Below are 26998 nucleotides of genomic sequence, written 5' to 3'. Positions count from 1 at the left end.
TTGTGACCATAGCTGGAGATGAAGTCTTCTGACTGTCAATTTCTTTCTTACTTTGTTCAGGCATCACATCGGGTGGTCCAACATGGGTAACTGGCTCAAGAGGTTTGGAAATGTCACCAATCTTTGACTTTCTTCTGATTGGCATCAGGGTTTTTTCCTCAATAACATGTCCAAGCTCTTTCTTGGTATCAGGCACCCCAGTTTCGACAACTTTAAAAGGAAGTTGTGTACTCTTTGACTTTCTTTTGGGTGGTATGAACTTAGTTTGTTCCTCAACAGCAGTTTCGGCTTTCTTTTGTACAAACTGAAGAGTAGTGGGATCTTTGTCAGGTTCTTGCTTTGTTTGCCTGGGCTCCACACCAGAAACTATACCAAGGGAAGACTCTGACTCTAGACCTTTGGTGAGTTCAGTACGTTTTGTCTTCCGCCTGGTTGGTAAAACGTCAGAATCAGTTGTTACAGGAGAAGTGTGAAGTGCCTCTGGAACATCTAGAATAACAGTTGCTATTTTCTTTGTTTCATCAACAGTAAAATCTTCTGTTTGTTTTGCGTACCTTGGTGAAGCCTTCTGACATCCAGGCTCTGGCTCAATCTCTGCCACCTGTTTGGAGACATGTTCTTGGGAGGGCTTTGGGCCCATTGATTTTCTTTTGTCTGGAGAAAGTTCATCTTCTTTAACAACAACAGTTGGTTCTTTGACCAATTGTGCAGTTGAAAAATATTTCAAGCTGTCAGGTTCTTTCTTGGGATCTCCAGATTTCAACTGCGGTAAAGTTTTGTTGTCCTCATCACTTACTGTCTTAGGTTTCAGACTTTTTAAGACTTGTGGAACACTGGATTCTTCCTCACTCTTTGTTTCCTTCCTGATCTTAAATTCATCTAAGCCATCTTCTGTTTTCTGTATTTCAGTTGGTGAAAGTGGAGCTTTATCTACAGAAATTATTGTTTGGACCGTTTCTGGAGCTGAAGACGCCGTCTGACCGTCAGGGCTGTCTACAATTTCTGTCGGTTTTGTGGTAAGAGGTACTAGGAAAGGTTTTTCACCCTCTGACTCTCTTGTGCTGGATGAAACATCAACCTTTTTCACAACAGTAGCTTCAATAATTTCTTTTGGTTCTGGATCCCGGTTCTGACTTGATAAAACCCTCTGATTGTCAGGCTGCTCCACAGTCTCTGTCGGTTTTGTGGTAACAGGTTCTGGTGAAGGTTTTACTTTGTCTGACTCTCTTTTGCTTGGTGAAACCACACCCTTTTCCTCAACAGCATCTTCAATTTTTTCTGCCGTCTCCTCTTGAGATGAAGATGGTTTTTGAGCATCCAGTCCTTGGTTGCTTTGTATCTGCTTTGTGGTTGGGCGCTCTGTGGTTAATTTCATATCCTTTGACTTTTTTGTTTTCTTTGCTTTGGGAAGTTTTGTGGAAAGTTTAGGACCCTTCAGCTTTTTCATGGTTGGTGAAATCTTGCCTTTCTCCATAACAGTTTCAGGAATTTCACATTGCTTTTGGCCACCTTGCTTCGACTTCGCCCTGAAAACCTCAGATTCTTCAGAAACAGTGGCTTCAGTTAACTGACCTATTCCCTTCTTTTCCATCGGCGACATTACATTCTTGTGTGAAAGTTCTGGAGATAGTTGTGCTTTTCTTGTGGTTGGCATGAGCTCAAATTCATTCCCAATAGCAGTTTCATTTATTCCTGTGACTACCTGAGCAGGTAAAGACGCACTCCCACGGTCAAGTTCGTCTATAGCTTCCTTTAACTCCAAACTAACAACTGTAGCAATGACCGGTTCCAAAAGTGTGTCAACAAAAGCACTTTTTGACATCTTTTTGGATGGTATTGGATTTGTTTCTTTCAAAAGGATACTTTCATTTTCCGACTTCTGTTCATCAAGGTCTTTTATGTCATCAGCCACATCCTTGGTACCCTTGTCTTCAGAGAGCCTAAGACCTTTGGACCTTTCTTTGGTTGGTGAAAGCTTAACAGAATTTTGAGTTGGTGTTGTGACCACAGCTGGAGATGGGGACGCTTGACTGTCGGTTCTTTGTTCAGGCTTCACATCAGGTGATATAACATCAGTAATTGTCTCAGATGTTTTGGAAATGTCACCATTCTTTGACTTTTTTCTGATTGGCAGGAGGGTTTTTTCTCCAAGAACATCTCTGAGGTCTTTCTTGGTACCAGGCACCCCAGTGTTTGCAGCTGTAAAAGGAAGTTGTGTACTCTTTGACTTTCTTTTGGGTGGTTTTATCCTAGGTTCTTCCACATCAGCAGTTTTGCCTTGCTTTTGCCCAAACTCAGGGGTTGTGGGATCTTTGTCATGTTCTTGCTCTTGCTTGGGAGGTAAAACCTCCCTTTGTTTCATAACAGCTGTTTTAGGTTGCTCTGGAACCACCGCTGCGGTACCTGATGTCTCCGGTTCTGTCGTTTCAATTTCCACTTTGGACTGAGTCGGTTCTGTATCAGTGGCTGAAGTTTTGGCTTTCCTCTCAGATGATGCAGTTGGCTCAGCCGATACAGGTTTCCCATCAGCAGGCTGCGTTCGGTAGGCTTCATCACGGTCAGCAGATGATTGCGCTGTAAAACACTTAGAGTCATATTTTGTCTCTTGAGATTCCTTTTTAGTTGGCTCAGTTCTGCTTTGGTCCACATTAGTGGATTTCATTATTTTAGACTCATTTTCCAGCTCAGCTGAAACTGACATTTCTTCATCAACAGACTTTTCTGTTGGGGGAATATTTTGCTGTCGTTTGACGTCATGTTTTTTCGGAGGTGACTGCTTGGATTTTCGCCGTTGTGCCACTTCAGACGTCTTCGTCTTCTCCAATTTTCCATGACTGAGATCAGGCATCTTTTGTTTGCTCCTCTCCTTGAGTTCCTGCAATAAAACGATAAGAATAGTAATGACTAGTTTCCTGTGATTGCTTCTAAAACACAATATTAAATATTTAATTTGTAATATGAGCTATATAAACCCACGTAATGTGATTTAAATACCTGTAAGCACTGGCTGAGAGAAGCCATGTGTGCTTGTACTTCTCGGAGTGTCTCAGAACCATCCTGATCCAGTTTGTCAAACAAGACCGGCATCAAACAGTCTTTGAGAAAAAGGCGGTGCGAAAGTACATCCTGTAGGCTGACTCTGAGCTTTTCACCTTCCTCTAAGGCCACCTAAAACAAGAATGTGTTTGAATTAATACACACAGAGCTATGAAAAAAACTCATCACTAGTTCGACACCTACTGGTTAGATGACCCTGAGTGAGAAACCGGATGAGCAAGGATGCTCCCAGAGCTATTTAACCATTCGATTATTGATTAAAATAAAGTTCTTAGACATTCCCTAAGAAGCAAACAAAATGCATTAAACGTTAGAGACCTGCAATGAAGGACTGAACTCTGGAGGCTTGCTGCTTTTCCATTCTTGCAGGGCGTGAAGACAATCCATCAGACAGCGAGTCACGTTTGTCGAGCAGGTACTCTGATGTTCACCTAGCCTGCACTTTATACTACAGAGACAAGTCATTGCATTTACTGTGAACACATTTTATATGGGATCTGCAGCTACGATAACAGTTGATATTTAGTCCGTTGGTTATAAATGATACCTGTCATGTTTCTGGCAAAGGGACTCCACCAAAGTGATAGTTTCTGTCGGAAGCTCGTCGGTGGCCGGGGTCGCCTTTACTTCCTTGCAAAGGTCATGAACTTTAACACCCAAATCTTCCAGCGACTTCTCACAGTTCTAACAGAAGAGGGAGTTTTCAACTCAATGCTTTCAACTACCAAGTGCAAGTGAGTAGAGCAGGGTTTGAACTGGACCATTGACCTAACAACAACCTGAAGGCTGTGCCAGTGCTGCTGGAGCTGACCCACGTTGTTCTGTGGTTCGCTGTAGCCGAGCGCCTGGTCCAGCGAGCGGAGCTCCCACTGCAGGGCTGCAGCTCGCTCCTTCAGCCCCTGGGCCTTCCTGGCCAGCTGGCAGTTCAGCTCACCTAGATGTATCTCACAGGCCATCAGGCGCTCCCTCACCTCCTGCTCCGAGGTGGCACAAAGGTCGTGGAGATGACTGACCTCCAAGGTCAAGGCATCCCGTCCTCCAGGGGTACAGATGGATAGTAAGCTGTCCCTGGCAGAGTCCAGCTCCTTCATCTCCCTCTGTTCCCGGTCCACTGTCTGGAGCAAAGCCTGAAGTCACAACGGAGGAGGGAGAGAATCAGATTATTAGAATGCTCAAAAATCTATTTTTCTAACCCTTGTACAGAGCGCTCCTAATCTCATTGTGTAGCGACTATGCCATGACAATAAAGGCATTCTATTATATTCTATTTCTATTCTAAACAATTAGATCAAAGATGGACATGTGACCTTCAGAGTGTTGATGGCGCCGTGGAGAGCCAGTCTGTCTGCAGGACGAGCGCCCAGGCCTTTAACCTGCTCCCTCAGCCAGTCCTGGGCTGCTTCATGCTGCTCCAGCAGCTGAGTGCAGCACCGCTCAGCCAGAATGCTCTGATCCAGGTCCGCTGCCGCTTCCTGAAAACCAATAACCTTCATGTTCTCACAGAGTGATATGGCCTGGGTCAAGCTGAGGTTTCTGTCTCGATAATAATGAGTTCATAGAAAACAAGAGGCACTATAAAGACAAAAAGGCTCCATTAATAATAATAATAGTTCTGGGACCTGCCAGGTCAGTATTGATTACTGTTCCTGATAAGATGAACTTACAGTCAACTCTTTCAGCAGGATGGGAATGGACGCCTCCTTGGTCTCCCAGGAGGGATCCGTCCACCTTCCATCCTGAGTGATCTCAAACAGCGCCGCAGCCTTGAGGAGAAAAGTGAGTTCCATCTTTAAACCTGACATAGTTCACCTCGTTTATCCTAATGCATAGCTTTGAGGCATCACCTGCATGCGGACGTCTGGCAAAACGAGGGCCAAAGCGGTGCTCTGGTCCAGCAGGGTCCGGGCCTGCTCCAGCACCTGCCTCCGCTCCCCCAGCCCCGGCCAGGGGAAGACACGCGGCAGGCGGGAGGCCAGGTTCTGCAGCTCAGACAGACGGGCCGCTGCCTGGTCTCGATGCTGCTGACAGGACAGCAGGCGCTCAGCAACAGCCTTCAGCCGCCTGATGGGTGACGCGAGAAGAAAAACAGATTCTGAATTAATTTACATAAAAGATCAGAAGAAGAAGAAGAAGGAGAAGAAGTTCAGAGAAGGAGAAGAAGTTCCCTCGCCTCTGCGTCTCCTCCGCAGCCAGCAGGACCGTCCTCCACTGCTGCTCAGTGTCTCTGACCATCTGCTGAACCTCCAGCTTCTTGCCCTCCTCCATGTCTTTCTGCTCACAGAGACTCTGTGCCCGTCTCTCCAGCTCCCTCACCTGCGCCTCCCCATTGGAACGGGAGTTCAAGATGGCCTAAAGACGCGATATGGACAGACTCGTCAGATACATCTTGTACACAAACCGTCGTGAAGTGTCCACCGTTGAGTCTGGTGTTTGACCTGTGCTGTGTTCAGTCTGTCCTCTATCTGAGCCCGGGTCCCCTGTGTCCCGCTCCCTTTGGACTCCGCCTGCTGCTGCAGCTCTTTAACCCAGGTTCTGGTGCTCTTTGCTTGGGTACGGAAGGCCTCCACCTCCCTGGAGAGGGCGTACTGGACCTCGGCTTGCTGCAGAGCGCTCTCGGCAGACTGCAGCACTGTCCTCCACTGCTCCTCTGAATCGTTGACGGTCTTCTGGACCTCCTTTCTTATGCCATCCTCCAGGTTCTGCTGGTCAGACAGACCCTGACTCCGTCTCCTCAGCTCGGCCAGCTTGGCGTCTCCCTCAGGCTTACAGCTCAGGACGGTCTGAAGACAGTACACTTGATTACACATTTGCACAAATCTGCTCTCTGGCTTTTCTCTCCTGCTGCTCTAACCGACCTGGGCAGTCTTGACGGTCTCTTCTGGATCTTTGCGACCCACAGAAACAAGGCTCTGCAGTTTATCTTCCATCCAGGCTTTGGTGTTTTCACTCAGGTCTTTAAAGCCCTTCAGCTGGCCCTCCAGAGCGCACTGCCTCTCAGCCTGGTCCAGGTGCTGCTTGGTCTTTTGCATGACTCTCGTCCACCTCTCCTCAGCACCTTTGACTTTCTGCTGTAGCTCTTGTTTCCTGTCTTTATCGAGGTCCAGCCGACACAAACTCTGACATCGTCTCCGGAGCTCATTCAGCTTGGAGACTCCTTCAGACTCGGTGCTCAGAATGGCCTGATGGTCGGACGGAGACGTGTTACAGCTAAGCCTTGTGTTATCTATTGTTTATTAAAGCTCATGTTATTTTAGCAGGAGACGAAAAGAGCAGCTTTATTTGTGATTAAAAATAAAAAAAATATCATCAGTGTTTGCCCAGATAATGTCTTGTCCCTGTAGCATGATGCTCGGTCTCACCTGTGCGGACTGCAGTCTGTCCTCAGCTGTGGTTTGACCGTCCAGTGTGTCCAGCTGCTGTTGGAGGTCTGTCAGCCAGTTGCCAGTGTCCCGCTCGTGGGAATCCAACTCACTGAGCTAATAAGGACAAAATACAGTTAAGAATCGACACAATGAAAGTGGCCTGTACATGTAAAAATGACTTTACAATCTATTCTCTGGAAGTTAACCCCGCCCTCTTTTGAATCCAGCATGAGATTTTTGCAATTAAATCTCAGCAAAATAAAAAAATGTGTAATTAGCCAAAGATGGATCTCACATCATTCTTGGTGTAAAAAAAAGATCACAGTCTACAGGATATACGTTTGTACCAAGCCAAGCTAACACTTGTAAAGGAAAGCTTCTGTCATGGAGCCAAAGTTCATACGATGGAGATTTTACTTCATCAACCCTGAACGTGGCGTTGTCTCACCTCTAGTGTCCTCCTCTCAATCCTCTGTGTCATCTCCTCCCCTGCAGCATCTTCCAACTCTTTAGCATCCTGCAGGACCGTCCTCCAGCGCTCCTCCATGTCCCGGACCGCCTGCTGAACCTGGACCACCCTGCCCTCGTCCGCGTCCGGGTGTTCACACAGAGTCTGGCCCCGCCTCCTCAGGTTGTTCACCTTACGGTCACCTTCAGGTCTGGAGCTCAAGATGGTCTGAAGACAAAAGATTAAATACAAAATCTGATTGGCTTAAACGTGAGCGGTTTAAACACAAAGCTGAGGACAATGAGTCCAAACGGACCTCAGCGCTGCGGCCCCTGTGTTCTGGCGGCGTGTGAACGCCGGCAGCCTGGAGCTCCTGTTGTCTTTCTCTGGTCCAATACTGTGCGTTTAAATGCTGGGTGTCAAAGTCTTCTAAAAGAGTCCGGAGCTCCACCTGTCTGGCAGCCTGCAAGGCCGCCTTCCACTGCTGCACCGCCTTTTCTACCAGCTGCCGAACCTCCGCCTTCCTGATCTCCCCCAGGCGCTCACTCAGAGTTTCCCCTCGCCTCTCCAGGTCCAGTACCCTGGACTCTCCTTCGGGTCCGGAGGTCATTACAGCCTGAGGACACAGAAAGGGCTTCGTGGAGGAGGAGCCTGCAGTTCCCGACAGCACAATCAAGCCTGCCTTTTAACTCACCTGTGTGACCTGCATCCGTTCCTCAAGCTTCATATGACTATCGCACTCGGACAGCTTCTGTCTCTGCTCCTTGATCCAGGACAGGATGCTTTCGCTTTGGGTTGTGAAAGAGCCAAAGTCCCTCTCAGCGGAAGCCTCTGCTTCGGCCTTGTTGAACGCCTCCCCGGCGGCCAGCAGGACTTTCCTCCAGCGCTCCTCCGTGTGTCTCACGGTGTCCTGAATCTCTCCTCTCCGGATGCCATCCAAGTCCGCCCTGTCCGATAGATTCTGACAGCGCTGCTTCAAACTCTGGAGTTTGGAATCTCCGGCAGGCTTGGCGCTCAGAGTAGCCTGAAGACAGCAAATATTTATTCAGACTATAAGAAAAATGGCTGAAATTGATGCACAATCATTTTCAACTTACTTGTGCAGTCCGAGGCTTTTCTTCTACTTGCATGCATCCATCAAGCAAGTCCAGGTTCTGTTCCTGGTCTCTGATCCAGGACTGCACATCTTCAACCTGGGATTTGAACGCGTCTACGTCTTTGTCCAATAAGTCTGGTGTTTCCACCTCGCTGAGCGCCTCCTCAGCCGTCTGCAGAGCTTTTCTCCAACGATCCTCTGTTTCTCTGATGGACTGCTCAATCGCTTCTTTCCTTCCCTTCTTCAGGTCCTCCTGTCCACACAGAGTTTCGCTACGTCTTCTCAAGTCATCCAGTTTCAAGTTTCCTTCAGGTTTGGAGTGCAGGATGGCCTTTTGGAAAAGGAGGATGCATTTTAGTGAGGTCTGTATTATAATGTCGGTAGGAATGAGGTTGCAGCTCCTTTCTCCTCACCTGAGCTCTGCTCTTCACTTCAGGTGTCTGGGTGTCTGCACCAGAGGAGGGGCTGGGTAGCAGGAGGTCAGTAATCCAGGTCCTGGTGCACTCAGCCTGGGCATTGAACTGATATAACTGCCCCTCCCTAGCCGTCTGGGCGTCGGCCAGCCTCCGTAGTCTGGCCTCCAGGTTTCTGTAGCGCTGTATGACGTTATCGCCGCCCTTTAGGAGGCTCTCGGCCCTGACGCCTCGCCTGCGCAGCGATGCCAGGAGATCAGCGAGGGCCTCGGCCCGACTGCTGTGACACAGAGGAAGGAACACACATTTGTATGGAGTCTATTTACATACAACATAAAAGAACCAAGACAAGATCTAAAAGAAACTAAAGAGAAAATCACACAGGTATTGTTTTTAAAATAAAAAAAAATTGATTGTCTGGAGTATTTATCTTAAATACTTTTAAAGACCTTAACACAGACTTTTCAAATGTCGTATTTTTCTGCTTGTGTTAAAGAGGAACATCACCTCTCATCCTGAAGGTCTTGGAGAAGATGTTTGACTTTGTCCGAGTCCATCGACTGTTTTTCTTTGGTCTGCAGCCAATCACAGAAGCTATCATGTTGCTTCTGCAGACTGGAGCCAAATAAACACGTTTTGTTAATGCTTAAAAAGACATTTAAACCTCGACAGCCGGAAGTGCTTCTCGTCTTCATTTCTGCTGTGCTGTTACCTGTTCAAGTCGCTGAGGAGTGACTCCATCTGTTCCTGCCTGTCGCAGCATCGGTCTCTGAATGATGCTCCCTCCTCCTGCTGCTCCTTCAGCCAAACCGTGAACTCGGCGAGCTGCTGTGGAGGAACCTGCTGGGCCCCCCTCTCCAGCTGATCCTTCAGCTGCTCCAGACGTCGCTCTACGTCCTTGGATTTTAAGAACCCCTGATGGACAGAAACGATGATCACCCATCGGCCAACGACAAATCAGCGGCGTGAACTCTCCGGCCGGCTTACCTCAAGTCTTCGCAGAGACGTTTCGGCATCTGTTCTGCTCTCAGGGTTCTCAAAGCATTCGTTGGCAGACCGCTGGAGGTCCTGGAACCATCCCTGAAATGACTGCTTTTCATCTGAAGACAAAAAACAAAGACAGATTTGTTTAGTTCAGAACGGACTTTTCCAGATTTCTTGCTGTACAAATAAAACTCCAGGAAGTCAACCCTGACCTTGGATGACCTGGAGAATGCCTTTGTCCCTCTCCTCTCTCTTCAGCTGGATCATGTCTTTAGTGCGGAGGATGGCTTCTCTCAGTCGGACGCAGTCTTCAGACAGCGCCTCCACCACCCGAGGACTGGCCACACTGGACACCAACCCCACCTCCTTCATGACCGCCTCAGCCTGCTCCCCCTGGGAGTCCAGCTCATTGCACAGACGCTGGTGGAGAGGAGCGTGAGAGCAGTGAGGACAGCTGTTGTCCTCGTGTCAGGAGATTCTAAAGTGCGGTGTTAGAACCGCCGCCTACCTGAATCTGGGCTTCTGCCTTCGCTTGGGATGCATCGACCTTGCTAACAGAACCCTGGAGCCGCTCCACTGCTGACTGATTCTCTTGCAGCTTCTCAGCTAGGTGTGTCTTCACTGCAACCAGCTCCTCAAAGACATCGGTGCAGTCAGTGAACAGCTCCTTCACCTGTTCCATCCTCTTCCTCAGCTGGGTCTCCATCACCTTGGTGGAAGGTTTGATAAAAGAGCGCAAACAATGAACGTGAAATACCAGCAGAGGGAATCAGATCAGATCAATGCTTCAACTCACCTGCAGCTCCAGGGGAGGCTCCTGACTTTGGAGCATCTTCTGGATCTCCTTGGACTTCCTGTGGAAATGCTCGAGGTTCTCCTCATTGGCATGGATCTCGTCCTGCATGGAAAAGGAGAGTCTTGCTTCCTGCATGTGGGAGAATCTGAAACATCTACGACGATCTGACGTGACTTCTCTTGCGCAGGCTGCTCTTACCCTCATGTCAAGTACTTGTTGCTCGTTGTGAAACGGATGGCTCTCTGCAAACAGGGCCAGTTTGGCCCCGGCCCAGCCGTCCACCGAAACCCCCAGCACCAACTGCTTCTCCCAGAGTTCCAGCGCCACCTGTAGGTTATCCATGTAGGCATCTGTCTTCTCTGTGATCTGCAAGGACATAAAATAAATGAAACCGGCCAGCGAGTCAAACAAGGGCTCAAAGTAAGGATATTTTCATTGCAGTCAAATCCTGATGCTTTTACATCCAGCCAGTTGTCCATAAGTGCGTCTGCCTCGGCTTCCATCGGAACGTCGCTGCACTCCGGGAACTTCTTCAGCTGGGACTGCAGCTGTCTGGAAAGTGCCCTCACCTCCTCTATGCGCTCCTTCAGACCAGTCAGCTCCTCTTGAATATCACAAACCTGTGAGCATGCGAGGAGCGCTGATTGGTCTTACAGCACGTTTAAGTTTGAATATTGGCTCTTAAAGCACCTTTCAATCAGTTTGTAATTGATACGCATCATTTGAAGATAACACTGGCATGATTTACGGACTGAATCATCTGACCTTCATCACACTTCTCTGCAGGTTCTCCTTGCCCATGTAGGACGCCCGGTCACCGATGGTGGTCTCTGCTCGCTGCATGGTGCCGGTCAGAGGACCACGGCAACCCTGGAAGCGCTTCAGAAGCTCCAGCAGGATGCTGCATTGCTTCTTTCTACCAGAGGAAGGCCACAACGGAAGGAATCTGAAGGGTTTCTGTTTGACCATCTGTTCATGTTCAGCTTTATTTTGGTCTGCTAGCCTACCTGTCAGAGAAAGCTCTCTGCGTCTCCTTCCACTGAGCCTCCAGCTCTTCAAACAGGTTTTCACCTCCACCCTGTTTGTCTTGGAGCTCACGGAGGTTCTGGAGTTTCGTGTGCTGCGCCTGCAGCTGACCTTCTGAATCTGACAGAGCACGAAGCCTGGAAAGTAAAAGACCCTTAATTTTTCTATGACCTTCTTGCATGTACAACACACTTGAATAAAAAGGATGTGGTCATAATGCAAGCACCTGTGCTGCACGGCTGGAATGGTTGGCTCCTTCAGGCCTTGCCTTTCGATTGTCTCCTGCAGCCTCCTCAGCTCCCCAAGCAGACTCCTCTTCCTGACGCCCATGGACTTGCTCTCCGTCTCCTTTTGGTTGGCCTCCTGCTGACAAGCCAGCCCACCGTCAGCCTCCTCCAGCCTCCTCAGCAGGACGCTGACCATATCCAGACAGGAGGCCGGGACTCCATCCCTGGTGACCGTCAGCCTCGCCCCCTGCAGGAGCACATCCAGCTGAGGGGCCTTTTCTTTCAGGCTGTCGATGCTCTGCCGGATCAGGACCAGCTTGGTACGACATTCCTGAAGTATCCGAGCCTCACTGCAAGGGGCATCCTGAACTCCCGAGATGTCTTCATCCACGGTGCGTAACGACATGAGGAAGCGGTCCAGGGCGCGGGCGGCTGCTTCGCTCTTCTGGACCTGCTGTCGAAGCTGATCCAGGCTGGTTCTGTGAGTCTCAACCTCACGGGACAGCGGGAAGCAGTCTCTGGGGTCGAGGTCACTGGATCCAGGGTCCAGACGGGACAGCTGGTCCAGCTCACTCTGGATGTTGTCATCCAGGTCCTAGCACAAAAGAGTCGTGTGAAGAACGAGGCTGACGTTCTTTCTTCTTTTAGGACCAACCTTTCCAGAGTCCTTAACTTACACTTCAAAAATACAATTACTGAAATCATTCAAATGAATAAACCTTAATATCTTTCAGGATGTTGGTGTTGGCCAACGTGAAACTGGTGATGTGTTTGGGCTGTCTCAGGTAGCGGTCCAGGCGGTCGGTGAAGTCCACCATGTGGTTCTCGGTGGAGTCAATCTGTCTGAGGGCGGCGCCCAGCGAGCTGCCTCGCCTCTGAAGGCTGCACTGTTGGCTGCGCCACTGCTCCTGCAACTCCAGCTTCTCGTGCTCCAGGCCAGTGTTCCCACTCAGCTGGGAATGCTGGGAGAACTGGTTTGAATACTCAGACCACAGAGATTCTGTTTCCTGCCTCAAAAACTGGGAAATAAGTTGTTCGAGGTTAGTAGGTTCCCTTTGCCATATATGGCACAAACAGAAAGGTGTGCTGCAGGCACAGACTCGTCTTCCAACATCCTGGCTCATACCTGTATTTCTTGCAGCCGTGTGTGCAGACCTTTAAGAGACACCGAGTCAGAAGGAACGTCCTTGATGCTCTGTCCATTTTTAGCCAGTTGGGCCACCAGAGCTTTCTTACAACTCTCGTATCTTCAAACCAAACAAAGACCACCGGTTAAACACCCGTATAACAACGTCCAGACAAGCTTGCTTTAGAATATGAGAGGACCTTTCTAAAGCCTCCTTTTTAGGGACGCCTTCCTCGACAGAAGCTGTCGCCATTGACGCTGGAAACACCTGGAGAAGAAGACCGTTATACCGAAACGGACGACTAGACAACTGCTAGCATGGATATATGGTCTAAAGACCTTCTACCTCAGGTGGCATCTGAGGTTCTTCACTTGGCCTCGTCGGTTCCTTTGGCATCGTTAGATTCTCACTGAAGGCAACAGGAATCCTGTTTGGCAGAAATACGGATAGCAATTCTCAAGTTTGTCCCTTTGTATTAAATTGAAATTCTCCAGAAGACAGCAGAGATATCACTGGAATATCTGGCTTCTGAAGTACAAAACACTTTAAGTTCAAAAAGACAAACTTTTCATTGCAATTTTAGATTTAGAAAATAGAAAATCTGCCGGTTCAGCAACACATAAAAGGATCAAATAAATTACTTGAAAGGATCACCTGGAATCTGGGAGGAGTTGAGCATCCTGGTCTCCACTAAACTGCCGCTGAAGGGCAGCGAGCCTATTCTTACACTCCCTCAGCTGAGTTTGGGCCAGGCGGTGAGCGTCCTCCGGACTCAGCGTGCCACAAAGCCCTTTCAAAGCCTCGAGATGCCGCCCCGCCTCAGCGAATCCGCCGTCAGCCGAGATGCAAGACTGGTGAATATTGACACAGTGAAAACAGGAAGTGCAATATTAACATCTTCCATTTACTTCATCTTAGAAAAGCTTTTATAAACTTGAATCAAGTCTGCACAGACATGGGGTTTAATTTATTTTACACAGTACTGTAATACTACAGAATGCCATTTAAAGTTTAGCATTGAGAGCATGACAGCATCCTGCAAGAAAGAACCCTTAAAGGGAAATCACAATAAAGTATCATGATTACCAAGTCCCACCGACCGCATCCTCGGAAGCATCAAATAAAGAACAGGAGGAAGAAGGTGAGATAAGTGCAGAGATTAAACTCTCAACCGATGCTGCATGCCCATCCACCAAAGCACACCTGCCAAGGCGTTAGCTGTAGCTTTAGCTACCTCAGTTTGGCTTTCTAACTGGGACCTGAGATGCGCCTCACACTGCAGGGCAGCTGAGTTAAAGCCTTTTCTTGTTACTTCAAAACATAATTGCTGCAAAAAGTCTGAGATCTCAGCTTTCGAAGCCTGGGAAATAAAATACATAAAAAGAAAAAGAAAATCGCATGACACGTTGCGACACACATAATTTACATGCAGGCAAAGAAACATTTCACCAACATTAATATCTCAAACTATATCTGCAGAAACTCTTGCAATAGTTTTAGTATATTTATGCTTTCCATTCACAAGCAATCAAGACTGATCAAACCAAAACCAAACTACCACAGGAAGTGATGCGTCATACCTCCCACTGCGTTCTCACAGACCGGGTGTACATCTCCATGTCTCTGAGCTGTGAAGGGGTACAAAAAGCCTCCATGCCTTTGGCTGCTCTCAAGAACTCCTCCAGCAGCTCCGTGTCGAGGCTCCTCAGAGTCTCCTGAAGGGAAAGGCATGAATGAAAAATATAATTTAAGTGAATTTGTTCACGAAACACCCTAAGTTACCACAGTAGTGTAACATCAAACCACGGGTGATGGTGTTGCTGTTTTACCTCTTTCACTGACGCTTGCTCAGGTGATATACGTTTGTCTTCAAAAACCTGAATGGTCTCCAGGATATGCTCCTGTAAACAGTACTTTGCCTCTTCAAATCCATTTCTGGCCAAAGCTTGAGCCTTGGAATAAGCCTCGGTGTAGGCCTGAGGCGACGCCTGTGCCAGGGCCGGAGGCGTATTGCACAGATCCGGTGACTCGGCAGCAGAGTGAGGTTGTGCATCGACCTGTGAGAGGACAATGGCATGGGCTTGTGGAGAAAATCGGTTTTGAGGATCAGACTGTGGAAGTGGATCCTTTTGAGGTCTGGATTGTGGTGTAATTTGGGCTTTCAGCAGCGGTAGCGACTGAGCCTGGACATGGGACTGTGGTGGCAAATGTGTGTATGGTTTGACCTGTGACAGTGATTGGGCCTTGGGCAGGATTGGTGACTGAACATTGGCTTGAGTTGTTTCAGCTTTAGCTGGTTGTGGTTCTATCCGGGTCTTGGCCACTGGCGGTGAGTGAGCTTGGATTCGGACTTGTGGTGGGAATTGTGCCTGAGATTTGATATGGCTCCATTGGTCCTTGGGTTGGGTAGGAAACAGAACCTTAGCGTGAGTTGGTGTTTCAGCTTTTGCTGATGGTGGTGATATCTGGGCCTTGGGTTCTGTTGGTGCATGAGCCTGTATTTGGTCCTGTGGTGGAAATTGTGCCTGCAGTTTATTGAGGTTTGACTGGGCCTTTGGTTGGCTTTGTGACTGATCCTTGGTTTGGACAGGTGATTTTTGTGGTGTTAACTGGGCTGCAGGTGGGGGATGTGAGGCTGATTGAAGACTGAGGTGAGCCTGTTGGGCATGGGCCTTAGTTTTCACTTGTACCAATGGAACATGTGACTGAAACTGATTCTGAAGGTGAAGTTGAACCTGGGGCTGTGGAGGATGGGTTTGATGTGGTTGTTGCAACTGAGGCACATGGTGATACTGACTAGGTAGCTGGGATTGAAGCAGGAGATGATCCTGAGGATAAAACTGGGGCTGAGGTTGAGGTGATTCCTGAACCCAAGTCTGTTGCTGAACTTGGGTTTGACATATCTGGATATGCCTACCATCAAAGGATCTCATCAAAGGTTGTTGCTGTGTGGAAGTCTCGCTTCTCACTTGGGGTTGCATTTGAACCCAGGGTTGTGTTTGTGGCTGCATCTGAGACTCAGTATATGATGGCCCCATGTAACAATATCCAGGCTGGCCTATCTGAGGTCCAAACTGGGGCCCGGCTTGGGGCCACTGTGGTGGAGCCTGAACATTCGGATAAGCCTGAGACTGCGTAGACTGACCTATTGGCTGAGAGTATCGTTGAGGAATTTGATGCCTCTGCCGAGCAATGTATTGGTTCTGAGACTCTTGTCTGGGTATCCACTGTTGGGATGGGGACTGACCTTGTGAGCCAACTTGAGGGTAATCTTGCATTTGTGGATGTGGGATGGACATTGGGGCAGGGGCTCTAACTTGAGTCCAAGTGCATCTTTGACCCTGGGAAATATGGCCTGGGTGCTGTACCACTGGCTGAGCATGTGTAGGATGCTGAAGATTACTTTGAGGCTGGACCTGCGTTTGTTGAGTCAAAGGTTGGCTGTGATTTTGCTGAGGTTGAATTGGAACCTTAGAAGCCATAGACTGACCTGTAAACTGAGAGTGGGTTTGAGGCTGGGCCTTTAAATCTGGATGGGTTTGAACCTGGAATATAGACTCAGCTTGGGCTTGAAGCTGGGTCATGGGGTGACCATGGGTTATTTTCTGAGCATCTATTTGGGATTGTATTTGTGACTTAGCAGTGTGGGCCCTAACAGGGGCCCATGTGTCTACGTGACTATGAAGTTGAATGTGGCCCTGCATTGGCCCCTGCATAGGGGAAAATGGACTGACTTGAGCCCACGTATGCACTTGAGCTACAGCTGCACCGTGGGCTAAACCCTGTGACTGCATGGGGGACTGAGGTGCATCTGGGACACATTTCTGGGCCTGAGACTGCAACTGAAGATGGGTCTGAGGCTGGATCACTGAATGTGGCACAGAGGGACCATGGGATTGTTGAAGAACTCGTGTTTGTTGCTGATCATGGGTCAATCCAGTTTGGGATATGATCTTTTGTGGTTGCTGAACGTTGGTCACACTTGTTGGCTGCACTTGCACGAAGACTGCTGCCTGAGGTTCTGAGTCACCCCTCATTTGGGATTGTGAAATCTTTTCAGCTTTTGTTTGAAGGCAAGGCTGGGACATAATTACAGGCTGCGATTTTGCCGCGGCATCCAGCTCTTGTTCTGCCGGTCTTAGCAGAGGTATCTGAAACTCTTCCTGCTTATCTTTTCCCAGCTGCTGTGACTGTTGTCCCTGCTTCTGTTGCTCTCCATGTTGAAGTTGCGCTGTTTGTCTTTTTCTTTGTTTTTGCGGCTGCTCAGTTGCCTTTGCTTTTGCCTCTAGCTGTGGGCTTGCAGTTGGAATTGAACTCGCGGTTTCTTTGTCTGACTGTGGCTGTGCCTGTCTAGTCTGAGTAGAATCCTGTTCTGGATCTGGAGCTGAGTCTTTGTGCTCCCCCGTTGCTGGTTTCTGAAGCCAGGGCCGGTTCTTCATGGCCTGAGCCTTTCTGCTCTGAAGCTTCTGGGAGGTCATCAGTGGTTTCGTTACAGGGGTTTCTTCAGGTGAAGGTAAAGTCTGCTTGTGGTGCAATGGTTCACGACTTTTCTGTGGCTCCCCCTTCATTTGACTTATGACACGCTTTTGAACAGCATATTCACGCTGTACTGCCTGCTGCCGATCCTGCACCGGTGGTTCCTGCTCCAGTTGATCTTGCTGTTGTGGTTCTTGTGGTAGCTGTTCCTTAGGGTCTTGCTCTTGCAGCACTATTTCCATCTCATTCTTAAGCCTTTCTTGCTGCAATGGCTGTTGATCCATCTGCATCCATGTTTGTTCCTGGGTTTGCTGCTTGGCACCCTGTAGTAAGGCCTGAGCCTGACCCTCCAGTGGCGACTTTGCCCTGGGGTACATCACAGCTTCTGCATAGGTATACCCCATTGGAGTAGAAGTTATCTTTTCTTCTCTGTACTCCGGTAGCACTATCTTTGGCACAAAGATCTCATGACTCGGATGAGAAACCAGCGGCATCTCAGGATTCTGAGTCGGGTGTCCAACGTCTGACTCCATCAGGAGTTGAGGCTTTTCTTCGGCCTGTTTAAAGACCTTTGACGGAGGACTGGCCTCTGGCGGACTTCTACTTCTGTCTCTTCTGGCCCCAAGGCTGCTTAGCATACCTACAGCTTCCTAGAATTTAAATCACACAAAAAAAAACTAATAGGAATTGATATTATATTGCATAAGTCAAGTTTTCTCCTGACTCGTCCAGCAGTTTGTCCAGTCAATTTATAAAAAGATAATTGACCTGTGACTGGGCAACAGCGGCTCGCACTCGGTCCTGCATGGCAGAGGCATGGAGGCACTGGATGGGCGAGCTCTTCTGACTTGTCATCACTGTCACCTGTAGATCCTGCTCCTCTGTCACCACCTGACCCTCTAACTGTAAACCACGGGATATCAGGACCTAGAGGAATAGAAGGCACATTTTCAACATGAACCTTTCCTTGTGAAATGACGCCAAGGTCATGGTTGAAGTTTATAACCGTTTCCGAGTTACCAAAATCTGTCTCAGCAGTATCAGCAGAAGCCCCCCTGTGATGATCTACCTTCGGGTACAAATAAAGTAACCTTAAACCTTGATCTTACCCTGGCTCGAGGGTCTTGGGCCTGGTGCTGTCGCTCTGTAGCCCTTAGCAATTGGTAGAGCTCTCTGGCCTCAGTCTCCCAGTGCAGGAGTTCTGCCAGGCGACTGTCCAGACCCGACACACTGTTCTGCATCTCCGCACACACCTGCTCAGCCTCCAGCAAAGACTGCATCACCTGCCGACGTAAAGGAAAAGAGTACCAAATAATGGATAGACTTAGAACCGATATCCCTACACAGATGACATCTGATTCTTTAGTCAGCTAAAATCAAACAGCAGAGGTACTGAACTCTCATGAACACAGCTGCAACAAAGGAAATGAAGAGGCTCATACTTCGGGTATAGCTAGATTCAGCCTCTGTAATTGATCAGCTGGGCATTCTGTGGAGGGATACAGAGCCTCCAGATCCATGTCTTTGATTCTTCTCATTAGGAACTGGGGAACAGAAAGCAAGCCGTCAAGTCTGGAGATGCATCAGGCCGATCAAAGAAGGTATAAAATGAGCAGCATGGACGGTTTCACATCTCAATGATTTAGTTGGCTCCTGATCAAATGCATACCTGTATTCTTTTTCTGTAGGTTCGTAAGGGTCCTGCCATGGCCTCCACAGGCTCCTTAAAAATGAGAGTGGCTTCTATGATCAGCGCCTGGACGTCCTGGGGTTTGGCCTGGATGTCACCGGGGGGTCGTGCCATGCCATCCTAAAAAAAGACCAAAAAAACACATTTCGGGCAGATCACAAGAATGGGACAGAAGTAGAAGATTACAAAAAGCAGATAACATATTTCTTTAGCAAAAAGACCAATGAAAGATTAAATCGTTGTACAAATCAAGTACCAGTCTGGATCCAGATTGAACCGGAGTAACGGTCCCAGCAGAAGCGTTTCTAGTTCTGACTTACACATGTGTTCTTCTTGCTGAAATCAGCCCAGTGCATGTTGAGCCTACGCAGCTCCTCTGCCAGACTCCTGCTAGTCTGAGGGTCCGTCGACTCGATCAGGACGTTGCCCACCTCATTCAGGTGTGTCTGACGGGAGCCCCACTCCGCGACAGAGTCAGAAGTCACCTGGACAAAAAACACAAGGGTGGTCATCTTCTTCAACGGGGGGGGGCGCTGAAATGAGATGGGTCCTCCTGCTAACTGAAGCGTGTGTAAATATTTCTGCATTCATGATACCTGTGGACTTTGGTCATGGATGCGTCTTGCAGAGCCCTGCTCCAGCCAGGCCTGCAGGGAGCTGAGGCAGTCATTGTAGGAGTCCCAGGCCGACAGCACGCGACCCATGTTGCTCTTGGCTGTGCTCACCTCGTCAACAACCCCAGCTGTTTCCTTCTCCAGCTGCTTCACCTGCTGACTGACGTGGTGGTAGTCCGAGGCTGAGGAGCAGAGAGAACACGCCTGTCAGACGCTCACAATTCAAATAAAGGATCAGCAGGGAAGGAGCGGTCAATGTCCCTGCAACACAAACGCTTACCAAGAGCAGATTTTCTTGAATATTTCTCAGATACCAGCTTCAGCTTGTCGAGAGTGGTTTCCAGCAGAGAAGGAAGCTCCTGGGTGATGACCAGCTCCTACGATTTAAAAGTAAAGTAGTCGTTATGATGTAGGACGACCTGTTTGCAATGATAGCTTTGTCCACAGAGTGGCAGCAGAGCTAAGGCTAGAAGCAAAACAGGAACCACTCACATGCCATTCTTGCAGCAACACCCTCACGGCCTCCGGGGAGATATATGGCCTCTTCCAGATCTGGACCTTGCTGCTGATCTGCCCCAACAAATCCAAAAGTGAGTGGCGGTGCTGCCGGTACTCCAGCTTAATATCGTGGTATTTAGCAGACACTCTGACGCTGGTGAACCTGGGGAGGACGTCCACAAAGAAAGCTTGTCAAAGTGATGAAAATGAGATCCGACTGCTAAACAGTGATGGCACCAGGAAGTGGGAAACAGAAGAACGTCCCTGAAATGAGTAGCGACCTCCTCACCTCCTCTTTAGTTCATCCATCTTATCGGCAGGAACCAGCATGTTCCCGAACTCATCCAAGTTCTGGAAGGACTGGAAGGCCTTCAGGTGCTGCGGCATCTCCTCCAGACAGATCTGCAGCAGCAGCGAGAGGGGTGGGGGGTGGGGGGGGGGGGGGTTCTGCTTTACAGTTTTATTCAGTGCCAAACTCATTCAATAAATAACCCCGGCTTCACAAAGTTAGCATTATTGTTTATTTCCTCTCCTGGAGTTTCAGGGTTCACCTTCAGCAGTTCCCGCTTCTCCCCAGTTCTGTCTGCAGCTCTGCTGTGGTCCGTCGGGTCATCTTCCTCGTCGGCCAGAACGCCCTCTGTCTTCAGCAGCCAGCGAGCCACCGAGTCCAGCGGGACTGGTAGACCCACGTCTAACGCAGTTTTATATTCACGCAGCTAAATGACAAAAAGACACATTTCGTTCAAACCCCAACGTGGACGTGGCGACTACAGACAGCAGCCCGGCTCAGACGGGTTCTAGGGGCCTGCTGTTTATATCTGTTCAACCTTTGTTGGGACCTACAACGAGAGGTTCGACTGGACCCGACCTTTTCGGCGAGGACGTCCCACGCCTGTCGGAGAGCTCGCTGCTCCTCGCTGAGTTTTGGGTTTCGCCTCATTACCGTCAGCAGGGGCATGATGGGCCGGCGCTGCTCGTTGAAGGACACCAAAAAGGTGTGAAATACCTGCAGGGTGAAAATGTTTAGTGTTAAAAAACACACCCATACAGACATACATGCGAGTGACACGTGTTCGTGTGTGTTTTTTCCACGCGTGTAGGCATGTACATGGTATCGTTCAGAGTAGCTCTCGCCCTCGGTGGAGTCCCAACCCTCCAGCAGCTCGCTGTGCGCCTGAACCAGCCAGCACGTCACCTCCTTCGCCTTTCGGTCAGGCGTTGCCTGGAAACAAACCACAAACGTTACCGACTGCTGCCGTTTCATTTTGTATCAACTCACCTTCGATTTGCTCACTGAGATCTCGAATCAGACATGAAACGACCACAGAGATTTGAACGGTGAATTCATTCTGTCCTCTCTGGTATCCAAATGGGGGGCAAAGGTGGATGAAATACCTGCAGCTTTTCCTGTTTATTCACCTGTACACCCACGCACATGTACCCACGTACATGTGCCCGCGTACAGGTGACATATGTTAAAGGATCAAATGAAATATCTGAGCCTGTATTTATATAAATAGCAAATCAGAAACCAGAAGGACTCAGGGCGTGGCAGCGTTCCTGATCATGTGGCTTCATGTGTTCCTTTTATGCTGCGTAACGAAATGGATTAAAACCCAAATAGGAGCAGCCTCATCTCGTCAGAACACGGACTGAAACGTGTTTTTAGAGCGATCTGCAGCAGACGATACCGGAAGGTCGTGAAAGGGAGGATTCACTGCACCCCCCCGCCGATCTGAAGGCTTCCTTCATATGATGGGAGGCAGTGGGAAACGCCCTCGCTGTGGATTTGGATCCCTTCCCAGACAAAACTGGGAAAACTAGTTTCACACTGCGTGATAATTCCTGTGTCTCACCACCAGGTGATCTGTGGTTCAGCAATGGACATTTTGTTTTGATGCTGCAGCAACAAACAGTCGAACAGAACCGGGCTGCGGCTGACGGGTCTACCTGTCGCAGAGGTGAAGCAGAAATAGCAGGAGTGTAGTGGACAGGTAGGCGGACAGGAGAAGGACTTCGAGGAAGCGTTGGGCGCTGGGAGGTGAAACAGGAAGGAAGGTGGAAACAAATAGAAAAGAAAAGAGAAGCATGAAGGAGTGAAAAAGAACAGAAGCAACAAAGCCAATAAATAGCGATCAATACATCGGGTACAGGATGAACTCGTATTCTACTGGATTCTATCTTCATGCTCTAATTCTGCTCCTGGTTTCAGAGCAATATCTGCTGATTCGCAGGTGAAACACTTCCTGACACGCTGATCGAATATAACATGAATAAATAGACACGTAAACCCTTTAACGTTTTACTGCACGTCCTTAAAAAGATATTTCATAAAGTTAAATGCCGCCTCGTCGGTTTCTTCACATGCACCACCGTGTGCGTGTTAAATCTGTTCATCCCCTCTACTTTCTGTTTAGAATCAGAACCGTGACACCCTCGCTGCTGTGCATCCTAAACAACAATAGTCCCAAACAGAGAACCCATAGCGTGTCACCGACCGGCGCTTCGTCTTCTGATGTCGGCAGCTCTCTGGAGTACTGCAGGAACTGGGCCACGTACGTCATGATGGACTTCTCATCGGGGTCCCGGACGTCCACATCTGCATCAAGATCAGAATCCTCCATGATCAGTCACAAACTAGGACGCCACAGGCTTACACTGAGACATGAGCAGACTCCCGAAGCAGGCGGAGAGTTGGACAGAACTGAAGGCGTGACCCGAAAAAGGTTCTGCTGATAACAGGCTGCCAACAACCGAAGGCTTAACACGGGACGAGCAGCAAGTGAGTCAGCAGCCTACCAGATCATCGTCCCATTCGCCCTCAGGCGGCCTGGGTACGGCACCTATAACAAACGGGAGGAATCACAAAAGAGAGCGTACGGAAGAAAACTAAAGCTCATGGGAATAATGGAAGCAAGGAAGCAAAAGCCTCCGGAGGGGCAATAGTCCACTCCACGATGCAAAAGCTGCAAGAGCAACAGACCAATATTTCTGTTGCTGTTCATGTCTTTGTTGCGTTGGGGAGCAGGTTAGCGTAGCAGGTTGCATTCCTGCGTGCGTCACCTGACACCTCCCTGCAGGAACACGCAGCGCTGCGGGTGTGTTCGCTTTTGATTTGCAATGCGACTCAATCAACAGCAAAATTCAGGAATCAACCTTTTCAGGAAGAGCCTTCAGCTGAGTCCGCCCCCACGCATGCATGCCGTCGCCGGTTCTGACCCGGGCCCTGCCGCTCACCGTCAGGCTCCAGCAGTCTGGGGATTCTCAGCTCCTTCTCGGCAATGCTGAAGGCCTCCTCCAGGTTATGCTTGTTGCTCCTGGTTCCGGCTTTGCCCGGGTCCACCAGGTCGGGCCGCAGAGCGTACAGGATCGCCAGGAAGACCACGCCACTCCTCCAGCTGGCTTTGAAGTCTTTCACGTTCACCGTGCAGCCGGCTCTGACACAATAAAGGTTGCAGTTTGAAAACATGCACACCTGAACACCTGAAGTTCTGCTGGGCGGCGGCCCACCTGTGGCACTGTTCCCGGACCCAGAGCAGCAGAGCCTTCTTGGCAGAAACCCTGAAGTGTTTGTGCAGCGGCGATCCTCTGGGGGGTACGGGACTGCTGCAGGCGGAGCAGCTGGACAGGGAGGAGCGCGAATCCAGACTGGTCAAAGACTCCATGGAAGACTGGCGGGAGCTGAAGGAGAGGCCGCCGGCCAGCTCCTCGATCTGGGGGGGGGGGGCGGCAGAAAATACGGCTTAAAACAATAAGAACAGAGACACAAAAAGAATTAGACCGGGGGGTGAAGCCTTTAATCTCACGTGATACTGGAGGATGATGGTCCATACGAGGCCCAGGATGATGGACGGTTTGCCATCAATGATGTCAGGAATGTTTATGTTGACCAGTTTGATCTGAGGGGGAAAAAAATGAGGGCTTTTGGTGCCATGCTCTTCCTTCTGATAAAGTTAAAGTCGCTGATGACATCATGCATCCCATTCAGAGCGGCGCTTTTACCGATTTCTTCTTCAGGAACGACAGGGCTTTCTCGATGTTGCTCCTGTGCCGGAACGTTCCCCGGCCTCGTTCCCGACTCTGCAAAAACACAACCGGAGAGTCAGTCAGCGGCGCCGTGGGACCGCCCACCTACGGGTGGAAGGCGTGTCGGACTACAGGGGGACTCACGATGCGTTGGCCGCTCATCACCTCCAGCAGGTCCAGCAGTTTGGAGCCGTCACGGAAATCACTGAACAGATCCACGACCAGGCAAGATGGCCACCGCTGCCACAGGACACACGCTTTATTTCACTCGCGCTCACAGCTGGACAAAGACAGCTCCAGAACAAAACTCAGCCACGTCTCCAGCAGGTTAATGGGAAAATAATCGTTACGTCTCTCCTGCTAGGTGACAGTTAGCATGTGGTTACAAATGCTAAATACGTGAATCATGCAAACCATTTTTGGGACGATGCTGCTCATAAAGTATAAAACCTTTCCTATCGTGCTCCAAATCCAAACCACAACTGACGAAAGGTTCCTTAGAGAAAGCTCTGCCGGGCGGAGGGCTGGATCGGAAACCCCGGCTAAAGGGTGGCTTGTGACATCGAATCAAAACCAATCGATTAAGCTTTAAATACGTGATTGATCCACACAAACAGGCCTCTGTTCCCGAGACGCTAACGTTCTGGCTTTGTAATGATGTCTGAATAATGATCATCATTATATTGCAACAACAAACATCTGATTGATCTTTTTTTTAAATCTTTGCCCTGACGTCGATCCAATCAGGACCCGGGTTAAAATCAGATGCCCGCTGCTTGATACCATAAAAACAAACCCATAAAAACAAGTTGTTTGAAACCTTAAACAAGGTTTTAATGGCAACGTTTTTTCCATTACAACAAAAGGATTTTCTCACCTTTGCCAGCTGAGCATTGACCCAGTTGGTGAAGGTCTTCTTCTGGACCTGTTCTTGTTCCACTGTCAAAGCAGAGGACGAAGACAAGGTCACGTTTCATTGACATCTTCACGTCATCGTTCACACGTCTGCTGTCTAACGTGGAAACCTTCAAAGCAATGCTGGAAGCGGCAGAAAGCAGTTCAGCAGAAAGAGGACTTGGACCTAAATAATGCAGAAATACTTCCAATGAAGTTCTTTCCAATGAAAGAGAAAGAAGCCCAACTCTTCTCTGACGTTCATCTTTACAGGCACAAAAGGGTTTTCCATTGTTAGCAGAATTACTAAAAGACCACCTATTTGATCTTGAGGAACAAAAATCTAAAGGTGGGTCTTGGTCTAACTTAGATCCCATTAAATTTTGCGAGCAATCCAGAAACCCGTCTGGATACAAAACAATATAACATGTTAAAATTAAAACCCATTTATGGATTCACAAATCAGTTAAAAATAGACATCAACTTGGAGGAGGTCGAGGCCTAACCCTAACCCTAACCCCTCTGAGTTCAGGGATCGGAGCGGTCCACCCCGACGCCCTCAGTGGAGTGGGTCGGCCCATTCCACTGAGGGGACCAGCATATCTCCTCCCTCTTGAGATATGCTGGTCCAGCATATCTCAAGAGGGAAATGAATCCAAACTCACCTGAGAGAGGATCAGCCATGCCGACTCAGAACAGGAAGCTGCTCAGCGCAAATCAATCGAAGCTAAACGCATCGTTCCACACTCGGGACCCTTCAGATCCACGTCTCCGAGAGACAGCGGGAAGGATCGAGGGTAAGTCTCGTCCCACCTGCCGAGCGTGCTCGTCTCTCGCCTGAAGGAGTGGAGACGGGATCAGCCTCTTCTACTTCAGGCTTGTCCCGACAGGACCGGAACCCAGCCGGGAGCGAGACTCTGTTCAATCGTCTGCGTGACTCCTCTGGGGAGGCAGCAGCTCGGTCCGGACGGACGTGGCTCTGGGACGGGAGGACGGCCGGTTCACGTCCAGCGCCCACCACCCCCGAGACTCTTTTTTTTTTATATTTACTTATTTTGATGTTCAGCGCCAGTTGCCCCCCCCCCCATCTTTACACCATGACTCATCACTCTCCGGGACCGGGTTCGGGTTCAGATCAAACCCAGCATGACCTCAAAAAAAGCAACAAAATCAAAACAGGACAGCGCCGGCAGCAGACCGAGACGGAGCCGTATGGGTGCTCGTGTTGCCACGGTAACCAGGGGAAAGCATTGAAATCAAGACATGGGCTTTTCCTTTTATAGCAACGTGACTCAGGGTGAGGAGGCGGCAGAACAATTGGCCTTCGCTCAGTTTAGCTTCAGGAAATCACCGTCTATTAAAGATCAAGCCCCAAAGCTGAGACCAAAAAGTACCTCCGGCGCCGCCCGACCCACTAACAAGCAACCCCAACGTGTGTCAAAGCAGAAAAATGGGGGGGGGGCACCAACCCTGCAGCAGCATGTGGATGTTGTCGATGTCCAGGGGCATGGAGCCCCTCTCCACCAGGTCATCCCTGGAGCTGAAGTCTGAAGACATCCTTCCTCATCCGCGGCCACCGGGCAGCCGGGCAGCACGGCAAGCCTGGGAAGGACAGAAGGGAGAGTGACGTTTCCCACGCCTCTGCAGGACGTTCATGTGAAAGCCCGCTGACGTTTGGACGTCGCTCCAGATTCGCCTGCCGAGACCGAACACACCGTGAACAGTCGTCAGCGCCGGCGATGAACGGGACTGACAGCTTAGGAGAATGGACAGGTGAGCAGGGCTAAAATAAAACTGTGAAATAGCACGAGGGCTCGCCAACAGGGCGGCGCAAAGGTCACCCCGGGTTGTTGACGGGGACGCCAGACATTCATTTATTAGCAAAAGCTAAAGTACAGCCGGTCCACACAGGGAGGATGACACGAGGAAAACAGCTGCAGATGCCTTCCAAAGGTTTCCTCAGCTGAGCTGGGCTCAGGAAGGGGCGGCGTGCCTTCAGCCACACTTCAGCGCCAGCAGCTGATCAGCAGCGGGTGGATCTGAGGTAGCACAAGGTGTTTATTTATTTCTGCAAAAGATCTAATGTCATTTTCCCACGCGACATAGCCAGAGCAGGAACTCAGGATCGACTGCAAGATGCGGAGGATAAATCCTTCGCAGAACTTTTCCACTTTAATGCATGAAGACGGCTGCAGTCTGTGTAGCCACATCTCGAGCGTGGAGACGAGGTTAGTCATTTCTTTACTCGTCATTACTGTCAGGTG

General features: G+C 49.5%; 1 protein-coding gene across 1 annotated transcript; it reads right to left on the bottom strand.

Annotated features, from left to right (window-relative positions):
• Positions 1-587: 587 nt before the first annotated feature.
• LOC137907807 (nesprin-2-like) lies at positions 588-26291 on the bottom strand. The gene is made up of 59 exons (XM_068752165.1): positions 26204-26291; positions 24718-24779; positions 23985-24080; positions 23817-23894; positions 23621-23713; positions 23325-23527; positions 23052-23251; positions 22313-22413; positions 21765-21848; positions 20923-21036; positions 20683-20820; positions 20366-20530; positions 20104-20216; positions 19809-19977; positions 19597-19693; positions 19299-19498; positions 19023-19187; positions 18682-18822; positions 18455-18556; positions 18122-18295; positions 17781-17939; positions 16281-17662; positions 15784-15952; positions 14366-14593; positions 14117-14251; positions 13191-13387; positions 12882-12963; positions 12736-12803; positions 12536-12656; positions 12129-12428; positions 11409-12004; positions 11164-11319; positions 10922-11072; positions 10618-10776; positions 10355-10522; positions 10157-10258; positions 9869-10069; positions 9573-9780; positions 9364-9476; positions 9089-9291; positions 8884-8991; positions 8377-8656; positions 7965-8294; positions 7562-7891; positions 7184-7483; positions 6868-7095; positions 6417-6533; positions 5913-6236; positions 5493-5837; positions 5228-5406; positions 4902-5118; positions 4722-4820; positions 4365-4529; positions 3837-4184; positions 3605-3741; positions 3376-3505; positions 2995-3168; positions 1573-2875; positions 588-601 (listed from the first exon to the last, which is right to left on the bottom strand). The coding sequence occupies exons 1-59, from the start codon at positions 26289-26291 to the stop codon at positions 588-590; spliced, it is 12609 nt and encodes a 4202-aa protein (XP_068608266.1).
• Between the last annotated feature and the right edge of the window lie 707 nt (positions 26292-26998).

This window comes from Brachionichthys hirsutus, chromosome 18 (genome assembly GCF_040956055.1).
Source record: "Brachionichthys hirsutus isolate HB-005 chromosome 18, CSIRO-AGI_Bhir_v1, whole genome shotgun sequence".
NCBI lineage: Eukaryota > Metazoa > Chordata > Actinopteri > Lophiiformes > Brachionichthyidae > Brachionichthys > Brachionichthys hirsutus.
Note: the sequence above shows the minus strand (reverse complement) of the source record. Positions and strands in the feature narration are given on the sequence as shown.

Excerpts from the sequence above, each read along its gene's own strand:
- LOC137907807 (XM_068752165.1), bottom strand. The coding sequence starts at position 26,291 with ATGTCTTCAGACTTCAGCTCCAGGGATGACCTGGTGGAGAGGGGCTCC. Across the intron at positions 10,070-10,156 it reads AGCCTCCCCTGGAGCTGCAG|GTGATGGAGACCCAGCTGAG; the intron begins GTGAGTTGAAGC and ends CCTTCCACCAAG. Across the intron at positions 3,742-3,836 it reads AGCACTGGCACAGCCTTCAG|AACTGTGAGAAGTCGCTGGA; the intron begins GTTGTTGTTAGG and ends CTCTTCTGTTAG.